The sequence below is a fragment of the Passer domesticus genome, chromosome 3 (assembly GCF_036417665.1).
Source record: "Passer domesticus isolate bPasDom1 chromosome 3, bPasDom1.hap1, whole genome shotgun sequence".
Classification (NCBI taxonomy): domain Eukaryota; kingdom Metazoa; phylum Chordata; class Aves; order Passeriformes; family Passeridae; genus Passer; species Passer domesticus.
The window spans coordinates 58,360,402-58,382,087 of NC_087476.1; the positions used below are offsets into that span (position 1 = coordinate 58,360,402).

Here is a 21,686-nt window from a genome sequence, read left to right on the forward strand (position 1 = left end):
GACAAAATTGTGATGAAATTCCTGGCAAAAAGCTCCCATTTCTTAATATCTTTGTGGTAGCCCCTAGATGCTGTCTTTTTAAATGCATCCCTTTCAAGAGTAGTGTTTCAGAGCACTGCACAGCAAAGTAGTGTCTCCCATCTCTGCTTCTGCTGGTGGACTTCCCTTCATGGGTACTCTGGATGCCTTACACTTCCATTGGTCCAGAAAGACTTCTCTTTACTTGAATTTTGTTGATCATCTCTGTCAGCTTCTTTACAGAGAGAGAATGTGAAGTGCTTTTCACGTATTTTTGCTAAGAGTTGATCACCTTCTCCCCCCACTTACTTTTTCTAAGGTTTGCTTGCATTTTCTCCTTGTAGTATCTTGAGGGCACTATTTATTCATGACACTTAGTTTTTGTGTTTTATTAGAATTTATGCTGAGAATGAGATTGGAATCACAGAAAGTTTTTTTGTGTTAATCAAAAGCAATGATGAAAAAATGTTTACACATAAGGCAACAGCAAAAGTTATATGCATTACATAACAGATATAGAGAATTAAATGTAACTTTTAAAATTCATTTGGTGGTATGCAGAAACTAGCAATAGTCTTGCAGCAATGCATTTTGCCTAGAGTTCTTTTTCAGGGAGCATTCATCCTGATGTGTATATTTTTCTCTGTCTGATTAGTAAATATTTGAATGAGTATGAAGAAAACATGACTCAAGCTTCTAAAATCAGCAAAAACTATGAAGAGCTCCTTACACATCTTTCTGGATTCTTGGACATAGACATCAGAGAAAAAGAGAAACCACAAGAACATTTAACATCAAAGGTGATTGTGTAGGCAAATGTTTCTCTACAGTGATTTAACAGAAAAATATTTAGTTGTCACAGAAGTAAAGCAAATAATAGAGATCTTTGTATTTAATTATGGTTTGCAGACAGTGCTATCATTTAAAGACAGATTTTTTTTCCTACTGGGCTAATTTTCAAAGGTGCTGAAGACTAATATGCCTCAGTGAACGCAGTCTGATCTTATCTGCATAAATAATTTATCAGCCTGCAGTTCCCACATACAGTCCTGATTAGATACTTGGTTAAAAGCTTTCCTTAAAACATTAATGTGGGGGTCAACAGGTGATGTGTAAACTGTAGCACTAGATCTTATCTCTTATTTTGAGCTGACATACCATTAAATACAAACATCTGAAATGGCATGCCCTAAAACAACCTTTTCTGTGTCCTGTAATGAAATGCTGTAAATAACTTTGTGGTGTTTCTGAAGCTTAAAAATTTATAATTTCTCTTCAGAATACTTCTGAAATTCCAAAAACTAAGTTTCCATTTAGGAAAAGAAAGTTGTTTGTATATTCTTTTAACAACTATCAATGCTGCTGAAAGTAATTTTATTCTAATTTTATTAGTTTGACTCATCTTCTGTCCACTCTTTGATCTCTATTTTTCTTCATTTTGGAGCACAATAGATATTTGGGGAAATTCTATTTCATTATGTTCATGTCATTGTAAGATTACAGTCTTAATAAATCAAGATTATCTAGGTATGTATCACAGTGAGTGTACGCCCTCATAATATTACATAATATTGCAAGCATATTGTAATTTTAATCGATGCTCTAAAAAAAGTTGTCATGCAAGATGCACTCTTGCATGCTTTAATAATTAATAAGTTGATACTTAGAGCTTTAAAAACATATTTTCATGTGTTTTAACAAAGTAGTAATAAATCTAGTTGGGAAATCTAATTTGTGCTGAAAGCTGTGTCTTAGGAAACCTTAGCAACTAGTTTTTCTGGGGTCTTGGCACATCTATTTAGCTTCTTTTCCACATTGATCTGTTTTAGTCTTAAGAAATGTCTTGCCAGCAGGAATCAGGGTACATTTTTTGCTCACTCTTTGAAGTGCCCACATTCATCTATTGCACTGATTGGGAATAGCACAGTGTACCAAAACAGCCCTAGAATCCTCCTGGAAAGGACTCCTTTTTCCAAGGTGTTGGCTGCTCATAACGGCAGCACACCAGGTATTTGGCCCTGTCCTTGAATGTGCTTATAAACATAAATATCTGTTTATAGCTCAAACCTCTGGTGCTTACACAGATTTGAGCATGAATTGCAGCTTTCTTGTTCCAAATGAAAGGCTCACATCTTAAAAAGCCAGGCTGGAATGGTTTGCTTTTCACATGAAGGAGCTGCGTGGTCTGTCTTCTAACCTGCCTCATGTCAAGCACAGATATGCAGCAGCAGAAGCTCTCCACCTGTTTAATACATCATAAAGCCTGTGTGGGAGCAGATCTGAATCACATTTAGCTAGGGTGGGGGTTTATAGCGAGACTATAATTCTATGATTTTAACTCTCTTTCTACTCTTTTTCTAAAGAAGCAGTGGAGTGCAATTATAAGTCTGACCTAGGGGTCACCAGAAACATTGAGTCTTTATTGGCTTGATTAGGAGAAGGTATAACTGGGATGAATATTTTTAATTTTTAAGAGCTTTCAAGAAGGTACTAATATTTGATTTATTTCTCAAGGTCTCTGACATATCTAAAGAAAATGTGACATTAAAAGATCAGGTTGGTGCTCTTCAAGAAGCTGTGAATGGCCATGAGATGGAGTCTAAAGCTAACAGAGAAACTATCATGAGACTAGTTTCAGAAGTGGCCAAGGAGCAGAAAAAGGCAGCAGGATACTACCAAGACATGGAAAAACTTAGTAAGGTACATAATTGCATGGTGTGTATGCTTATCTGGTTTTCGAATGTTTTCTTGAAATTTCAAATTAATTTTCAATAGGAATTGCATGAGAAAAAAAATATGTTGATTAGGGTCTTTCCTAAAAAGGACATTTTTCTAAGGTTATTTTCAACTTTTTGAAAGTGAGATATGAAGATTAAACAATAACATGTTATAAAATAGATCTGAGGTAGATTTGATGGCTTTCAATGCTGTTTGCAAATGTCTGTTTTTGCTTTCTTCGTAGGGTTGTAACCTTTGTGCTTGCACAAACATGTAAATAAATGAATGTGTATAATGTTAATATCTGGGGCACAAGTATGAAGTGGTGAAAAAATGCTTTTTAAAACAATATTTATTTGACACTGCCAGTTTTATGAGAATTTTTAGACTCAGTTTTACAAAAATTCTAATGAGAAATTGAAAGAAATTGATTGGACACTATTCTTTCTCTTAAAGCACTGGCAGGTTAAGTGTTTTGGCTTCCATACACACTAGATTATCTTTTCATTACCTTATAAATTTGTATTTCATAACCATTGACTCATAGCCCAAAAGTTGTAGCAATAGGATGGCTCTTGCAGGAAAGCAAGAAGTTTCCCTGTTGGGAAGCCTTAGAGGAAATCTGTGCAGCAGGAAGCATGGTCAGATGAGAAATGTAAGTTGAGTTGTAAGTCAAGCATTCCAAATCCACTTAGCTATGATTTGCGAAGGAAAAGGATGTGATTTAAGGATTGAATTGCTCCAGGAGAACTCGCCATTAAGAGTTCATCTATTTCAAAGGATGGATGAACAAAGTGCATTTCTGTAGCAATTTTCCTTATTGCTTTGCACTTTGGGTGGTGTCTGTGGAAAGGAAGCAGTTTAGTGAAGCCAGTATGAAGTTCTTCTGCAGGTGAAACAGTGCAGTTAAAGCTGATGGCCAGAACGTGAGAAAATAAGAGAAGAAACTTAGACTGCCAAATACGTAGCTGAGTTGTGTGTGATTGAGTTTGTAGGAATTTTTAACATAAAGACAACCTGGTACAAGTGAGTATTCCGAAGTAATACAGCATTTTCCCCAGCCCTGGCATTCCTCTTTTCCTGAAGAAGAGACACCCACCATACACTTTGAAGGATATAGTGTTCTGATTTGGTTGTAAGCAAAATACTTAGGAGATGAGAAATAGCTGGCAGCCTGCTCTGGAAAAGAAAGAATTTGTGGGGAAGATAAATGTAAGTACCGCAAGGGTAATAAATTTTTTTTACTGCCGAAAATAGTTTTTACCAAGCTGTGTACAATTTTCTAAGACTCAATAGAACTGGGAGAGAGCCTGCATCAAAAATTTAAACAGGTCCTTTTTGAGAACATTTTGTTTTCATGCTTCACTTCAAACACAGGTGTGTGAGGAAGAGCAGAGTGTAGTTTTCTCAGTAAGCCAGAATCAGGAGATGTTTTAAACCAAGATCAGGGCTCCATTTGTGGCTTGTTTTTCAAGTTTGCTCCAACTGCCAAAACATTTACCAAGTTGAGCTATTTTCTGAAAAATATTTTCCGAAAAATATTTTCCTATCGTTATTTTACATGTGCCAAATACATAATTTATTTAACCAATTTTGCAGAAATATCTTTTATTAGTATTGCCTTTCAAAAGCATTGCCTTTGAAATGCCCCATCTGCACAGAGGCTGCAGATTCCTCCAGTGCAATTTCAGTTTAGCAACTTACATTTGCTGTCGCTTTTGAGAAGGTTTTGTGTTCACAAAAGCATATGAAGAAGTTCAGTGTTGAAAAAGAAAGCAAAAGCAAAAAATGCTTTAAGTCCTCACGTGTTTAGTGTGGGATCCTCTGTTGCCTTGGTGGGTGTCTGGCTTGGTTACAGGAGGGGCACCAGTGGCACAAGTCAGTCTGACTTCACCATGTACCTCATGCTGCACAGTTTAAGCACATGGAAGGAGCTGCATGTGTTGCGACATGTTCCCCTGTCAAGGTGAGAAGCAGGAATCCATACTGCTCCTGTGCCAGAGGACTCATACTTGGCTGTGTGTTTCTGGGCTGTTTCCTGGACTTAATTAATGGAACTGCCTGTAGCTGAATTCACCCAGCAAAGGCTGAGTACAAGTGACTCTGCCTGCGTGTGCCAGCAGCTCGCAGGACCAAACATTTTGGCCATCTTCAGTGCTACAGATGGAGATGGCAGCCCATTTCCCCCAGTTTTCTCTTAAAATTCTCCCTAAGTGTATAGAGACCATCACACTGTTCTGTCAAGATTTGGCAACCACACTGTTCTCTGCCACCCTTCTGAATAATTGCCTGCTTTAGTTGCCAGGTAGTTCTCCACTGCCATTCCTTAGGAATTTTATGAATTCCTTCTCTTGATCAGGTTCTTTTTTTTTTAATGTCCTAGGAGGCAGTATTCAAAAATTCTTACTAAATAAATTGAAAGCCAGTTAATTACATTTTAAGGTTAATATATGTAAAATATTCTTTGGCTTGTTTAATAATTGAATATTTGTTGCAGTTAGCTGGGCTCTATTTGAGGAATATTAACAAGTGAACAATCATTTTACTTGTTCCCCTCTCAGTCTCACTGCATGACAATATCAAGCAGCAAAGAATAAAAGTCAGTAATTCCTGAAACTAATAAAAATAAAAAAAGCAATTAAAGAAGCTGTTTTTTCCCCCTAATCTATTATTTTTATTTATTTCTGAATATATTCTTCGATTTATTTCTGGATTTATCATGTTTCTGATAGAATATTGCAGGATTTTGCTTTTAGAAATCTGTAAATATTGTGCATACCTTTATTGCATTGGTTATCAAATTTGCATTTGATGAAAAACAACTTTTAAATCCTGCCCAGATTTCTAGACTGAGAATCAGAATACCTGAACTTTCTTTCAGTATTTCCAGAGAGTGATTACTGATTATGATAATCATACTTAGAGAATTATAACATTCTTTGAGAGTGTCTATAGGTCCTCTGAAATGTCTTATTTACCCTAAGAAAGTTTCTTTTTAATATTTAATAAATTCCTCTATGGTATTTATCTAAGATATAGAAGAGGATGCATATATTCTTCCATATTAATTTAAATACAGCATTGCCACAGATGAACCACAAGAACTAGTTAACTGTTTTGTTCTGTTTCACATCTTTGCTGATGGTTCAACCTGGAAATATTTGTGATTTCCCTCTGAAGTGTTATTTTAAACATTTGTTTTGCAAAGATGTATACTGTACAAATCTTTAAAGAACATACTTGAAATGTAAGCAAGCAATTTTAATTAATACAAATACATCTGCATTTACTACTGATGCAAAATTAACCAAGAAAATACTCTTCAGTATTCAATATTGGCTTATATTGTTATGTTAATGAACAAAATAGATCTAAGTGGTTTCTAATCAATATAAACATATTAAAATAAATCAATTTTATGAAAAGAGTTAATTAAAATATGAAAACCTTATTTAAGAAATTTCACTGAACTTGAGAAACATGGCTACATTTTGAATATACCCAAATACTTAGATTGTAGGAGAGACAGCCAAATGATTTTAGGTTTTTCTTGTCCCAACAGATAAATACAGGATTGAGTTTCTCAGAACATGGATTTTTTTTGTTTTTTTTATAAGGTGTTGAGAAAATACATATTAGAGACAGGTTTCAGCAGACATCACAAATATTTCCAGATTGAATCATTTGAGAAGACAGGAGATAAGAGCAAAGTAGTTTACAATCCTTATGGTATAACAGTAGTAAGTGGAGGTGCAGCTGGTGTAAGAATCAATCTGGATAATACCTGCATTCTTTTAATACCTTATTATTACTTTTAATGTAATGTGGGCTCTTTTTTGTATATGTAGTTGACTTTAGTCTATTGAGAGCATGCTGCTGATTGGGGTGTCAGTATTAGCAGAATCATGGAATTATTTGGGTTTGAAAAGACCTGTAAGTTCATGGAATCTACTGTTAACCCAGCACTGCCAAACCCACTACTAGACCATGTCCCTAAGTATCCTGTCTACAAGTCTTTCAGATGCCTTCAGGGGTGGTGATTCCACCACTTCCCTGGGTAGCCTGTTCCAGTGCTTCAGCCTTTTTGATGAAGAATATTTTCCTAATATCCAGTCTAAACCTCCCCAGCCACAATTCAAAGCCATTTCCTACGTTTCTTAAATGGGAGAAGAAATCGACCCCCACCTGTCTCCAGCCTCCTTTCAGGCAGTAGAAGGGAGTGATAAGGTCTCCCTTGAGCCTCCTCCAGAGGCTCCAGCTCCTCCAGATCCTCCTCATCACACTTGTGCTCCAGACCCTTCACCAGCTCCATTGCCCTTCTCTGGCCACCAGAGCACGTCAATGTCCTTCCTGTAGTGAGGGGCCCAAAACAAAACACAGGACTCAAGGTGTGGCCTCACCAGTGCTGAGTACAGGGGAACAATCCCTGCCCTGCTCCTGCTGGCCACACCATTGCTGATCCAGGCTGGGATGCCATCGGCCTTCTTGGCCACCTGGGCACAGCTGGCTCGTGTTTAGCTGCTGTTGATCAGCACCCCCAGGTCCTTTTCTGACAGGCAGCTTCCCAGCCACTGTTTTGTGGCTTGTGCTTCTTTATTTTAGACCTTGATATTTTTAATAAACTATGTTTGTTTTCAGATGTTCACAATTTAACAAGATGGTGATTAGGTGAGCTCCCTGGTAATGGCAAGCCATTTTAGCACTGCCTTTCTGAAAGGAAAAATACACACTGCTGAAAACTGTAATTGAAATAAATGACTCTTTATTCTTTGCTGTAATTACCATAATGTAGTTCCGAGCACAGGTGGGAATTTTCTATTAATAGGACTTGTCTAGAATAAAAAAGAGAAATTGGCAAGGAATCAGGCCAACATTTGTTTCTAAAACAATTCTAAAATTACTTCAGAAATGTGTAACAACAAATAATTTCCTAAATGTTTTTATTTATGTTTTTGCATGTTTGCCTTTTCACTGCTATTAAAAATTTTGGCGTTTTTAGTACCATATTTTTATATTTTATTTTCTAAAAGTGCCCTGCAAACTCCTTTGTTTTGTCCACCCTCCCTGCAGAACTACAGAAATGCCCCCAGATTTAACTGCTTGATTGGCAGGTATTCCATTAATACAAATGACATGCTGTGCTCCAGTGCAAGCACACACAGACCCTGAGAGACCCTTGAGTAATCACCATATTCATAACTGCTCTAGGAACAGTTCTCTACCTCCAGTGTGCACAGTCTTAGCTCATATCAGTCCACTTACCACTGAGACCTCCAGAAGAATCCAATCCCTCTCTGTAAATCTTCTGTCCTCTGTAGTAATTTTGTATCATGTGTGGAATAATATTCTTTCCCATTTGTTCTTCCCAATCAGAAAATGCCCTGCGAAATGAAGACGTAGTCTTTGCTGTACTTTTAGTTGGTCTTGCTGCACATATTTTTCTTGTATGTGTAAACACTCTTAATATTGGTATTGTGGGGAAAGGAGAGACACAAATAGCCCTTTATGTTTAGAGGGCTATTTTTCTTTATTTTTTCTGTCATGATTTGTTTTGGTGTCATGGGTCAGGATGCACAATTCTCTCTGTCTGCTCTGACCTGTTAGGTCAATATTTATATACAGCTGATATAGATACATACGTCTTGGCTATGTTTTATTCTTTCCCAACCAAGCCTTGATTTGCCTGGTCCCACCCTTCTCATTTCTGTGAATAAATAATCTCAGGAATTTTTGTTGCATAAACTTTTGTCAGATCAACTGATCTCAGAGATCACCTCTTTTCACCATATTCAGTGAGTTTGTGTCTGTGGTTTTGGTCAGCTTTGAATTTTCAGGCAGTTGGAGTTGATCATCACTGCAGGTCCCTTCCAACTGAGATATTCTATCCTACCCTTTCCCCTCTCGGTTGTAGTACTTTGGCTTTATTTGTGATCTTTTTCACTGCTTTTCACTGTGATGCATCTTTTTCAGACTATATTGTCTAGATGGAAAAGTAAGATTTCAATAGTTTTACAATAAAAAAATTTGGTTTCATTCATCTGAAAATTTTGTTTATGTATTCCTCTTTGCAAACCAATGTAAGAGGTTAGGCTTTAGTGTGATTACAGCAGACTTAAGGTCTTCATCAATTTCAGTGGCAGTTCACCTGTGAGACCCTGATGCCAAACAAATATGAGGAATATGGGTCCTAGTTTCTCTGTCTGCAGTACCTGCTCCTGAGTTATTCCTTAATTTGTGTGTGGAGAGAATTTATAACTGATTTTAAAAACCTTGTTTAATTTTTCATGCACTTTAGGATCTTGACAGTGCTATAATAAAGAGGCAGAGTTTAGAGATGGAGATCAGAAACCTCCAAGAGAGCCTGGCTGTTAACCAGAGAGCTTTGGACACCTCAAAGCAGGAGCTGCACAATCTGAAGAAATCTTCCAGTGAGTTAGATGCAAGCTTGAAGAGTAGCAGAGAAGAGGCCAGGACTGCTCAGAGATCTTTAGAGGCTTTTAAAGAAGAAATTGCTACCCTGCTCAGCTGTGGATCTGCAATAGTTAAACCTTCTGAGAAGGCCATTTTGGAGAGGATCCAAGAAATAAATTGCAAAGAGGAGAATAAAGAAATAGTAAGTCAGCAACTACTGCACTTGCCCAATGTATGTATTTATTCTCTTTGGGTTCTGTTTCATTTTATTCATCTGGTAGAGTGTTGGTTCCTTCTGTTTAGGTTTTGGAATTGCAGAAACCTTTAATTTGTTGTCTATTGATTTAAGGTAATAGGGGAAAAGCATCTATGTTTTGCTAAGCAGGAAGAGTTCAGAAATTAAATTAATAATAGATGGTGTTAAGAAGAAAAGACTAGGAATGGTCTTTCACTTATGACATTGAAATTTGGTTTCTGTGCCAGCAGACATCAAAGGTGGCTGTTTGGTTGCCATGATTTAGTAAAACCTGTGAACATGTATGGATTTGCTGCTATAATGGTGACTTCAAGAACTTACTTCTTCCTCAAAGCAGATATAATTGATGAGTTACCACAGGCAACTTCTTTCCCTCCAGTCCTCAAAACCTGCACCTAAAAATAAAGATGTGTTTTTACATTTACAGCTAAACATTATTCAGCATCCAAAGGTAAAAGGAAGGCTCTGGCTTGAGGCATTTGGGCTGGTAGTTTGCAAAGGTGTGTTTGTATGTACAGATAGAGAAGGGTCAGCCCAGGAGGCAGGTGAATCAGAATGCAGCCTGACACTGCACTGAAGTTTCTCACTTGCTTGCTTACAGTTTATTAATTTTGTCAGTGAGGACTATTTATATAATTGAAAGTCACATACTAAATCCAAAGCTGCTTTCAGTGAGCCACTGAAAACCAGCTCTAATATTCTTGCCAGATTTTGAAATTCTAGCATCTCCTGCTGATGTGATAGTTTTTAATGACAGCAAATGGTTTTGTATTCTGTCCAAGGCTGGAAATAGTTCTTGAAAATATCCTGTGCATTTTGGTGAAGTACTTAAAAAAACAAACAAACAAAAGCCTATGCCATTGGCCTTGTTGCCTACCTAGACACATTGTTGGCTCAGTTTCAGCCAGCTGTTCACCAGCACCCACACATCCTTTTCCACTATGCAGCTTCCCAGCCACTCTGCCCAGCCTGCAGCAATGTTGTGACCCAAGGGCAGGACCTGGCACTTGGAACTGGCACTTTGTCTTGTTGAACTTCATACATTGGCATCAGCCCATTGATCCAGCCTGCCCAGATCCCTCTGCAGAGCCTTCCTACCCTCCTGCAGATCCACACTCAGACCCTGTTTTGCGTCACATGTAAAATGGTTGTAATCTGAAATTATCCAGTAGCCACATTAAAAAAAAGCAGGAGGGGGGTTTTTATTTTGCAGGCTGACTGATTAAGCTGACTGAGTCATAAGAATGAAAAGTTATAGAGGTCAGAACTGCAGGATGAAAAATGCAGCCTTGTAAGATGATGGATTAGGCACAGGTGGGTAACAAGGCTGCAGCGTTGTTTTAGGAAATGCCTACCTTGTGGGTTGTCCTTAAGCCAAGGATAATAGTTACACCAGGATGCCTCAGGATAATAAAATGACAGCTTCTGCTCTGCTTCTGTGGTACAGCCCTTCACTTTCTCATGTTTATGGATCTTTGAAGCCTCTGAAACCCCCTCTGCAGCCTGATAAAGGGGCTCTAGGTTCCCTGGCAGCAGCACATCTGGGGGGGGGACCACTTACTGAAATTCCTGTTCCTACTGGGTGATGTGAAATGCAAAACAGCATAAAATATGTTTGCGGGTTCTTGCAGATTTATTATTGTTTAGTGTTGTCTACTGCATGAGCATCAGTAATTTCTCAGTGTTTTTAGGCAAATTGGGGGCAAACTGTTTGTATTTAATTGCAGTTTGAGTTGGAAGCCTTTCAGTGCCATTAAAATGAATGACAGCTCCATGTACTCACTGTTAATTTTATTAACAGGAACCAACAAGACGCTTAAAATTAAGAGGCTGCTTGGAGATGAGTGTGTGAACACTGACTTTCAAATGCACTATGGTTAGCTATGTAACCAAATGACAGTAAGAAGAATACAGAGGGAAACAAGCAATTTGATGTATAGGAGTGCCTTTCAGTATTTGGCAGTAGCATAACCAGATACTTTAAAGCATTTAATTTATACATAGTTTACAACTTAATATCCATCACACTATATGCAGGTGTTGTAAGGTTAAGAGTGAAGAATTAGAAATTTTTTTCAGAATTATTCTAGTTGCTTGTTTTGAGATTTTATCCTTTTATCCTTGGGCTCTGGCTAGATTACAGAAATTATTATTGCTAATATTTTTTAAAGCACTATCTCTTGAACACTGCTTAACAGTTACCAGTTGGGAAACACTCCTCTGAGGCTTAATTATCCCTATCCACATTCTCCCCTACATGCTGCATGTATTTTCTAAGTAATTTATATGCTTTTTCTAGTCAACTCCTCAATAGAATAGTGATTTCTTTGGCTTATTTCAAGGTATGATAGCGGACTGTCCAGGTATTGCTGCTGTGTCCACATCTTTGGAAATTTTCTGTCTGAATTACTTTGTATTGATTTTTTAATACAAAGTAATTGTATTTGACTCATCTTATTTATAGAATGTGCTGCTCATTTCTGGGTGTCTCCACTTCTGCAATTTTTTGCTGGTGGTTACAGATTTTTCTTTTTGACTTTTTAAATGCGTATATTTTAAAGATCAATATTTTGCCCTATTTTTAATAATTTATTGATTTATCTTTCATATCTTTCTAGCATTTCCCACCTAACCCCATATGCTTTGTTGGTTTGCTTACTCCCTAGATGGTATCTCAGCTTGAAACACAATTAGCTAAATTGACTAAAGCTTTGGAAAATCAGACCAGATTGTACCATGAAGCCCTGGAGAGGAGCAGGAAAGCTGAAAAATGTTCTGAGAATTTCCACGATCAACTGAAGCACTTGGAAGAGGAATTATTAACTGGAAACCTGATGCAAGATGGTTTGAAGCTTGAGAAACAAAAAGTAGTTGCACACATTATTTACTTTTGAATGGAAGTCACTAAAGGCAGAGACACAGCTCATTGTATTGCTTTGGTCTACTGGAGCACTGCAAGTAATGTGAAATAGCAAAGTCAGACATGATGTAGGGAGCAATAATACCTTTTCTTTGACCAACAATTGGAAGATGTAGCTAAGCTTTTGAGTCCCAAGTCCATTACTGTGAAACAAAATGAACAAAAAACCCAACCCCCACCCAAAAAAAATACCAAGTAAAAAAAAAACCCAAAACCAAACTACACCCCAAAACCAGCTTAAAAGAAGTCCCTGTCAATACCTCATCAGAAGTCCTTCAATTATTCTCTGATCTCAACATTTCTGTCATCTCTATGTCTTTCTCTAAAACATTATCTGGTCTGCAGTCTCTCAAGGTCTTGTCTTTAGTCTTTGATTCTTTTATATTATTAGACAATCATAACTACTAAGTTTTTTTTTGTCTAATTGTATGAATGAGCACACTGTTATCCTAGAACTCATTCACATACTAAATAGTTTGAAAAATGACATAGTACCTGGAAAGCCAAACACTACAGCTACGAAAAGCAAAGCTGTAGCATGTTTCCAGGCCAGGATTAATGCTTAGAGGAATCAACAGTTTTATGCTATTTGTTTTGCCTTAGACTATGATAAAATAACTTTTTTGAATGAGGTATCCATCACATTGGGAGAAAACCAGAAAAAGGAGCTGTTCTTTCTGCTCTGCTTCCTCTGTGAATAACATGTGGGCCTAGATTCTTAAATTATTCTCTACATTTTGCTGCAATGAAGAGACCTTTTTTGTGATTTTTTTTTCTGCCAATGAATAACTGCAGTGCTTTCCTCTTCTGCTGCTGTTTTTAATTTTTTGAATCAGAAATATCATGAAACAAAAAGATATTCTTGCTAATGAACAAATGGTGAAACTGGTTTATTGTTTTTTTCCCCTTTTTATTTATTTTGTTGATTCTTTGCAAATATAATGGTTTGCACCAGAAATAAGAGGAAACAAAGTGAAACAGTTCCTAGTAAGAAGGAGGGTTTTGGATTTTGCAAGAGAAGCTAATTGAGAGCAAGAGACTAAAGCAATTTTTAAAGAGCTGGTAGGGCAGGACAAAAGAAGGAAAAACTGGATTGAATACTATTTGATATCTGTATGTGTTCACATCAGTAAACCAGATGGAGATGCAATTAAAATAACCTTAAAAGCAATTTGTAAACCAGTAATTTACCTCAAACCTTGCTGTTCCAAAGAAGGGCTGAAGGCTGACTGTGTTAACATTCCTGCATCTCCTCAGACTACATTGTATGTCATTCATGGCATCCCTGGTGCCAGTTCCCTCTGTTTGATAGCTCACAGCACGGGGCAGTCCCAGCCCTTGCTGTATTAATTAGGACATAGCTGCCCATTCTGACTTCTCCTTGCCAATGCACAGCTGTGTAAAACGACAGAGCTCCAGACAGGAGCTGGAGTCAGAAGCAGGGACCTACCTATTGCTGCAGAGAAGCAAACCCCATTTTTTCATGCTAAGAAGATAAATACAGTAGATCTAGGGATTTATGGACAAAGTAAGTGTTGACTAAAAAAAGGACATATGGAGAATTTGCAGTTGTGTCAGGAATGTGCCCAATTACACCCTTTCAGTACATTATTTCTTGTAGTGTACTTTTACATATTGTTGGCTGCTGCTATAGTGGAGATTGTTTTTAAATTGTACTTCTTCATGACTTTTAATGAAATTTTATTATTCTTCTGCCCACTTTCCCACATCTTAGTATCTGAAATTTCTGGAGCAACTTAATGAGAAGATGAAGCTGGACAGTCTAGCAGCAGAGGTTGGATTTGATATGGCTATGGATGTGATTCTGGCCCGGGTAGAGCAGTTGGTGAAACTGGAAGGGGATGCGGTGGTTGAGAACAAGACTGTGGCATACAGCCTCAGAAGGAAGGTATGCAAAAAAGACATACCATTCAAAAATAAACATATGGCTGTGTTTCTGTAGTGGCTTGCTAGAGGCAGCAGACTGGATATGTGCAAAGAATTTCAAAGATAACCATGACATAAAAAGAAGATAGTGAATGTTTGCAAACTGCAAAAAGACTGCATATTGAAATAACTAAACGCACCAGTCAGTTGAACACGATACTGCTTTTCACAACTTCTTAAGAAAAAACAATGAAGTTATGGGTGTTTATATCTGTATATTTGTGTACTTTTTAATACACATTTATAATTCTGTAAACAACTGCCAGTAATATTTAAATCTAAAGGGATCTGCCAAGGAGGGAGGCACATTACACAAACTTCTCTAGAAACTAGTAGGGTTTTAGTTGTACTTCACCAAGAATTGCAATGTTTCCAACAAGAACTGTTCCTTCATTCAGTTTTCCTCCAGGAACAAGTCTGTTCAAATTTGGTCAAACAACCCTCTGTCATCCTGTTATGACATAGGGAAATCTTTTGGGTTTAGACTTGTCAGACTGGTATAGAGCTGGGAATTTGGTCTGTGTGAGGTTTAAGACAACAGAGAAGCACAATGAATTGGTAATACAAGGAGTATCAAGTTAGGGTATATATGCTGATACTTCTTCACAAAGTTTTCAAGAGAGGAAAAGGAGTTCAGGTTATAAATGCGACATGAGGATTAAATTTGTGATTATATAGTACATATTTCACATTTATTTTTTCAAATGTCCCTGTGTTTGGAAATCAAGTTGAAGGCTCAGAAAGAAAAACTTGAAAACAAAGAGCTGCACATGAACCTTCTGCGGCAGAAAATAACTCAGCTGGAAGAAGAGAGGCAAGTAAGGGCTGCCTTAGCTGTGGAAAGGGATGAGGCCAATCTTGCTGTCAAAAAGTTACATAAGATGATAGAGAGGCTACAGAAGCAGCTTGATCTGGCAAGGGAAACAAATACTGATCTCAAAGCCAAGCTGTCTGAAACCAGTGAACTTAAGGTGAGTTAAAAGATTAAATTTGTACTACTATCAATTTTTCTATTTCACTTGGATACAGCTGGACTTAATTTAAAATAAATGTGTTCATGGAGAACTGCTCAAATCTAGGTGGCAAAAACAAATATAATACTACAATATTTTGAGTATTTTTCAATTTGTCTTGATATACTAAGTAGCATCTGCAAAGCACAATGTAAATTTTTGGGCTATTTTTACCAGCAAAATATTTGACAAGTCTTTTTAGTACTCTTTTTCCAGGGAAGAGAGTGAACCTTCACTGTGGATTTTCTTTTCTGTCCAGATACCTCTTTTCACAAAACCTGTGGAGAATTAATTCCTGTCTTTGAAGGAAAAATCTTTTTGTTAATTGTGTTGAAATAGGTCTGTCTCCTTAAATAACGTTTTAGTTCACATGTACATGTGATGATTCAATGAAGTACCCAAAAGAAACCACACTAAAGTGCTCCTGATATTTTTATTGTTTGCTCAAGTTAGAATAAAAAGTATGACAAATTTAATGCTTCCTTTTCTTATTGCAGATCAAAACTTTGGAGCAGAACAGAACGATAGAGGAACTCAGTAAGTCTCAAGAGAAATTGGAAAGAATGAAAGAAAAAGCTGAGAAACAACTTAGATCTGCCAAATCAGAACTACTTTTAAAGGAGCGTAAAGCTACTGAAGATAAAGAAAAAAACAAAAATATGTTAGAAGCAATTACTAGTGAGATGAAAGTCCTTAAAACAACCCTTGCAGAACTAGCAAAAAGAGAGAGACAGGTAAGTGTACAGGTATTTGACAAGTGCTAGGTGTCCCTTAGAGTGTAGGAAAATATTATAGGTGGAGCAGCTATCCAGCTGTGCTTTAAACTGTTCCAAACATTATCAAACAAGGACATTTCAGCTCACACTTGTGAGCAACACTAACAATTGTGATTGCAAAGATATTCTGCAAGTTAAGTTTTGCAAGAGAATAATAAATACAGGCATTATTTTCTTTGCTCATCACAAAATATTACATTAACTTTTAGAGAAGTGTTAAACTGCTGTAAAATCTCTCTTAAGGTATGTCTTTTTCCAAATATCTTAGGTTTGAAACTTACCAACTTCTCATCTGTTTCCTTCTGTTTCTCACACATCCATCTCTTGCACTTTCTCCTTGCCAGTTGTAAGAGGTTCAACAAGACTAAGTGATAGGATGAAAGGAAGCAGCCTCAAGCTGTGTGGGGTGGGAGGAAGTTTAGACTGGATATTAGACAAAATTTATTCACTGAAAGCGTAGTCAGGCACTGGAACAAGCTGCCCAGGACTGAGTCACCATCCTAAAGGTGTTTAAAAGACACCTAGACATGGTTTAGTGATGGACTTGGCAATGCAGCTTAGGAGTTGGATTTGATAGTCTTAAAGGCCCTTTCCAACCTAAATGATGCAAGAAGCTGTGTTACTGTGTATAGGCCACAAATTCAAAGAATGTTGGAGAATACAAGAAACATCCCTCTCTCCCTAAAACTTTATTAGATTTCCCAGCTAAAAATTTTATGGCACGTGTTGGCCTTAACAATTACTCTGGATGAAACTTAAGAATGCTATTTCAGAAAATTAGTCTAGAAAAATATTTTTTTATTTATGTGGAGAGACAACTAATAACCTGGGAATCTTTTTTTTTTTTCCCTGGAAGTCTTTGATGATGCTTTGTTTTATAACAAAGGTTAGAAATTTGAAAGGAAGATTTAATTTCTTCATACATCTCATGAGGAAACAAAGCATCTGGCACAGGGAAGAAGATATTAATTATATGCAGGAAAATATTCCATGGAGTCAAACATTGAGTATTTTGCTAAAAGCATAGATACAAATGTTGACTTTTTACCGTCTGAGTCCATGGGGTTTCAAACCATTTGAATATTGTTGGAATATTCTTTGGACTTTTCTTTTTGCTCTCTTTCTGTTGGAATAAGATCCCTTCTACTTTCTTGTAGTTACAGTGTGAAAATAAAATATAGTGTCTGCTTTTTACTTCCTCAAATCCCAATATCTTGGGTTAATGCTCTAAGTTGCATTAATTTCCTGTTTTTTACTTCTAATAATTTTTTACTCACTGAATGGAAGGTGTAAAGAAAATTTAGCAGGATTGTTGTTATCTGCACCATACCTTTGTGTTTGAGTCTTTAGTGATGTTTATCCTTTCTTATTTGTCTCCTTCATCCAAAGGCCGGATCTTTGCAGAGAGCTGCCTTGATCTTTCAATGTAAAAAGTCTGTATGGAAACAAATCCCAGCTTTGCTGCCTCCTTATCCTGTCTGTCATCCAGATGTTTTAAAAAAAGTCTTTAGCTTCTGCTAAATACTACTTGCCTAGCACACTGCCAGATCCCTGCATCAGTGACCTCCTGAAATAGTGTAGAATGTAATATATGGGAACTTTGGGGTTTTGGTGTAATGTTGTTCCAACATTTTATCCAAGATATCTCACTGCCTTGGTAATACAGATAGCTGGGACTGAATTCTCAAATCAGTTGTATTGGAACGGCCCCTAAAGATGATCTAGTTCCAACACACCTCCCACGGGTAGGGAAACCCCCCACTAGACCAGACTGTGCAAAACCCCATTCACCCTGAACACTTGAACCTTGAACACTTCCAGGGATGGGACAGCACAAGTTCCCTGAGCAAAGCTGTTCCTGTGTCTCACTACCCTCCCAGTAAAGAACTTCTTCTTAACATCTAATCTGAATGTCTCCTCTTTTAGTTTAAAATCCTTCTCCCTTTTCCTATCCCTATATGCTTGTGTAAGGTGTTGCTCTCTCTCTCTCTCTCTTTTTTTTTTATTTTTGTAAACCCCCTTTAAGTCCTGGAAGGCTGTTGAAAGGTCTCCCTGGAGCCTTCTCTTCTCCAGGCTGAACAACCCCAGCTCTCTCAGCCTGACTTCATAGAAGGAGAGTTCTTCAGCCCTCTGATCATCTCTGTAGCTCTCCCTGGGAACTGTTCTAACAGGTCCATGTCAGACCTCAGCTCTGTTCTGTATTGATTTCCATATTTGTGTTTCTGAATCGATGGCAGCTCCTCAGGGTTTGAAACAAACCAACTGCCTTTGGCAAAGTCTTGGAAACTGAGACCTGGTTTTCAGGAAAGCAAACCCCTTTCCTCACAGACTTAACTGCTTCAGAATTCTGCACAGTGTTCTTGGGGTTGGAGATATTTCAGGACTGTCTATCTTCTCCCTATCCTTAGCCCTTGGTATGATTGGTGGAGTGAGGATGCTGTCACATCAGAACATGAGTCCAGTTTCTCAATGGTTCTGATGATTTTGTGGCATTTTGGGTCTCTTTCATGCTTGGAAATGGGGATCTTGGCATTCAAATAGAAAGCAGGAAAAGCATATTTCCTCAAATAGTAACATTTTCCTCTTTTATATGTTGATGATAAGGAGTATTAAGGCATTTGTCATTTTGGCTGTGTAATTTATCGTCTCTTCAAGAGGTCTTGAAGTTTGACTGATAATGATACATATCCTGAGTTGAGAAGAGTAAATCAGCGGTGATGACAGCTACTTGTGGATGTCTATCCATTTGGAACTTCAGAGAGAAAGCTGGTGTCTTTAATTAATTACTTTACCAAATACTATTCCTATGACATTTTCAGCAGCTATGCACAGAAGAAAAACAAGCATTTTCTTAATCTGCGTCTTAAATTTGGGCAGTATCCTGATTCAAATCAAAGTCAGACTGCAGGATGTGCCAACAACTTCACCTTTCTTCTAACTTCCTCCTTTCTTTTTTCTCAAGAAAGTGCAGGGTAGAGGGGAGAGGTGGCAGATGGTGGTCAAGGACAAGCAACAACCTCTGCTCTGGGAAGTGCCCACCAGAGTTTCCATTTTGTATAATTTTTGATCATCTGGATCAAGTAAAAGTGTGCTTTCCTCAGTTTTTGGAGTTGAGTCAGCAGGGAAGATATGCTTGTGAAAGATACTGAAGAAACACTTGAAAACTGTTTTGTGTTTGAGATACTTGACATCTCAGCTGTTTGTGTTTTGTGATTTGATGTATATCCCAAAGGGCTGTTTCTGTTCTTTTCTGCTCTCTGTATTGAGCAACAGCTGAAATGCCTATATTAGCACTGACAACACAAGTGCTTGTGTTTGTATGTATGGCCATATGTGCATGCTGTCCCTGACATCTCCCTAGCTCCCTATTTGATTTATTCCTTTCTGTTTGCTCTCGCAGCTGGCAGATTTCCGAGAGGTGGTCTCGCGGATGCTGGGCCTTGACATTGCCAGCCTTGCTCTTCCTGACTATGAAATCATTTCACGCCTTGAAGGGCTGATTCACTCCCATCAGCACCTCTTCTTCCCCTGTGTCTGCCTCAAAGACATGGCAAGGACCCCAGAGGAGCAGCAAAGAAACATCCAGCTTCTTCACTGAACGGAGATGGAACCAAGTAAAATTTTCTGTTTGCTTCCTTACCTGCTGGACCTCCACAAGAAACAGATCCCTATTTCTGCTCCCTATTCTAGACAACCATCTAGGGCTGATTTTTTAGAACTTCAACAGAGAGACTGTTTGGAATGGGTAGAGTCAAGCCAGCAGCCTGGAGATGGCAAACAGAAAATCCTGGGTAGCTTAATACTTCAGTTATGAAAATGGTAGGCAACACATCAGCAATGCTCTCAAGTTTCAGTGCAGAGGCAGTGAAGTGATGGGTCACCCCAGGTCAGCCCACAGTTTTGAGAAGTTACTGCTTCAGTGGCATTCCTTGTGTTTTACCTCTAGGTGACAAGGATGAAATCAAGTAGGGGTTGTTCTTCTGCTGTTCTTCTTGCCACCTGGGACATCTCTGCATTTTTACACATAAGGGCTTCAACACAATTGTCTGCAAGTTAGAGGATTATTTCAATTTTGGAACAAGATGGGTTTTTTTTTTTTCTGTTGGCTTCTTTTGTCTGCTTGTATGGCAAAACAAAAAAAATCATTTTTGCAGCAAAGGCTTTCTCACAGGGTCCTGTCATTTGCCTCATATAAATATATTTGGTAAAATTGAGTGTTGGCCTTGGTCATGATGTCTTGAAAAGTTTGCTTCCAGCTGCTGTATTCCTTGGGCAATTAATCCGCATGGCAATTCTTCTGAGTTAATGAAAAATTATTTTAGAATTCTTGTTCACTACAGAAAATAGCTGAGTGTTTATTTTCAGAGAAGTGATGATGAGGTGTACAGAACTACCTCTTAATCATAAAAAACGCTTTCTGAGTGTTGCTAAAATTCATGTTTTTAAAAAAGAAATATGGACAATAAATCTGTTTTAATAGCACATTCAAACTTGATTCTGTGGTTTTAGTCGTCTCTTCCCATTATAGGTTTTGTATGGTTGTGTAGAACAGTAAAGATGACTTACTTATTTTTGTCTTGACCACTTGTGGGCTTTCTACAGTATCTCAGTGAATGATGACCCACTCAGTAAAACTGAACACACTATTTTAAGAAAAATGACACTTTTTCAAGTAAGAGTGGTAATTTGGGTATCTGGCTGGGGACTCAAACCATGTTTTTATTTCTTTGGCTTCTGAAGAATTGTTTCTCATTGACTTGCTGTAAAATAAAGAAATAAACACTCAAGCTTTTGTAAAATCAGTCATTTGAGAAGACAGAAATAAAATTTGCATAAATTCTTATGCTCCTGTGGCTAACTGGATTGAAATCAATTAAATTTTTTGTTTTGTAATGTAACATTGTTTTGGGGGGAATGACTTCAAATGGAAAGAGAGCAGGTTTAGATTAGATATGAGAAAAAAATTTTTTTTTTTTTTGGTGTGGATAGTGAGGCACATGTTGGACAGAGAAGTTGTAGATACTCCATCCCTGGAAGTGTTCAAGGCTGGATGAAATGTAATTTTTAGGCATGATATGTTGATTAGGGATTTAGAGGGTGTAAAAGGAGGCAATAATTTTCTAATTCTTTGTGAGATAATAGAAGTAGTTTCACTTTGTGTTTTGTTGGTTTTATTGGCACTTATTTTTGATTTATTACTAAATAACAAACCCCACTTTCTTCATCCACATTAATAAATATCATACAAAACTTGATTTACTGTATTTTGAAAGTTAAGTAAATTACATTACAAATTCAGGTCCACTCAGCCTAGATAATACATTCACAACATTAAGAAATAGTCTCTGAGAGTGACAAATATAAAGTAAGGTTGCATTGTAAAATGACTTCCTGATGTCTGCAATGAGACTTGAAGGCTCCTGTCAGGCCCATGAGCCTCGTTCCCTGCCACCCTGTGACCAGCCCTGGCACCAGCAGTGGAGTTCCAGCCCCACAGAAACCACCAGGACGGGTCTCTAAATTATTTCAAAGGAGGCAGATTTTCACATGAAGTTCACAGCAATGCTTGATTAGCGGTTTGTGTGTTAAGCCAGAAGAAGGAATAAAGGTTTTCTAATGCCTTTTAT

At 37.6% G+C, this 21,686-nt stretch overlaps 1 protein-coding gene across 2 annotated transcripts in view; it reads left to right on the top strand.

Annotated features, from left to right (window-relative positions):
* LOC135296682 (coiled-coil domain-containing protein 170-like) overlaps positions 1-20,846 on the top strand; it is a 46,595-nt gene extending 25,749 nt beyond the window's left edge. For both annotated transcript variants that reach the window (XM_064413346.1, XM_064413345.1), the window contains 8 exons: positions 674-818; positions 2,533-2,718; positions 9,032-9,349; positions 12,070-12,270; positions 14,059-14,232; positions 14,999-15,241; positions 15,781-16,017; positions 19,460-20,846. In XM_064413346.1, coding sequence (XP_064269416.1) covers positions 674-818; positions 2,533-2,718; positions 9,032-9,349; positions 12,070-12,270; positions 14,059-14,232; positions 14,999-15,241; positions 15,781-16,017; positions 19,460-19,657 — 1,702 coding nt within the window. In that variant the 3' untranslated portion in view covers positions 19,658-20,846. The remainder of the gene's footprint in view (positions 1-673; positions 819-2,532; positions 2,719-9,031; positions 9,350-12,069; positions 12,271-14,058; positions 14,233-14,998; positions 15,242-15,780; positions 16,018-19,459) is intronic.
* The last annotated feature ends 840 nt before the right edge of the window (positions 20,847-21,686 follow it).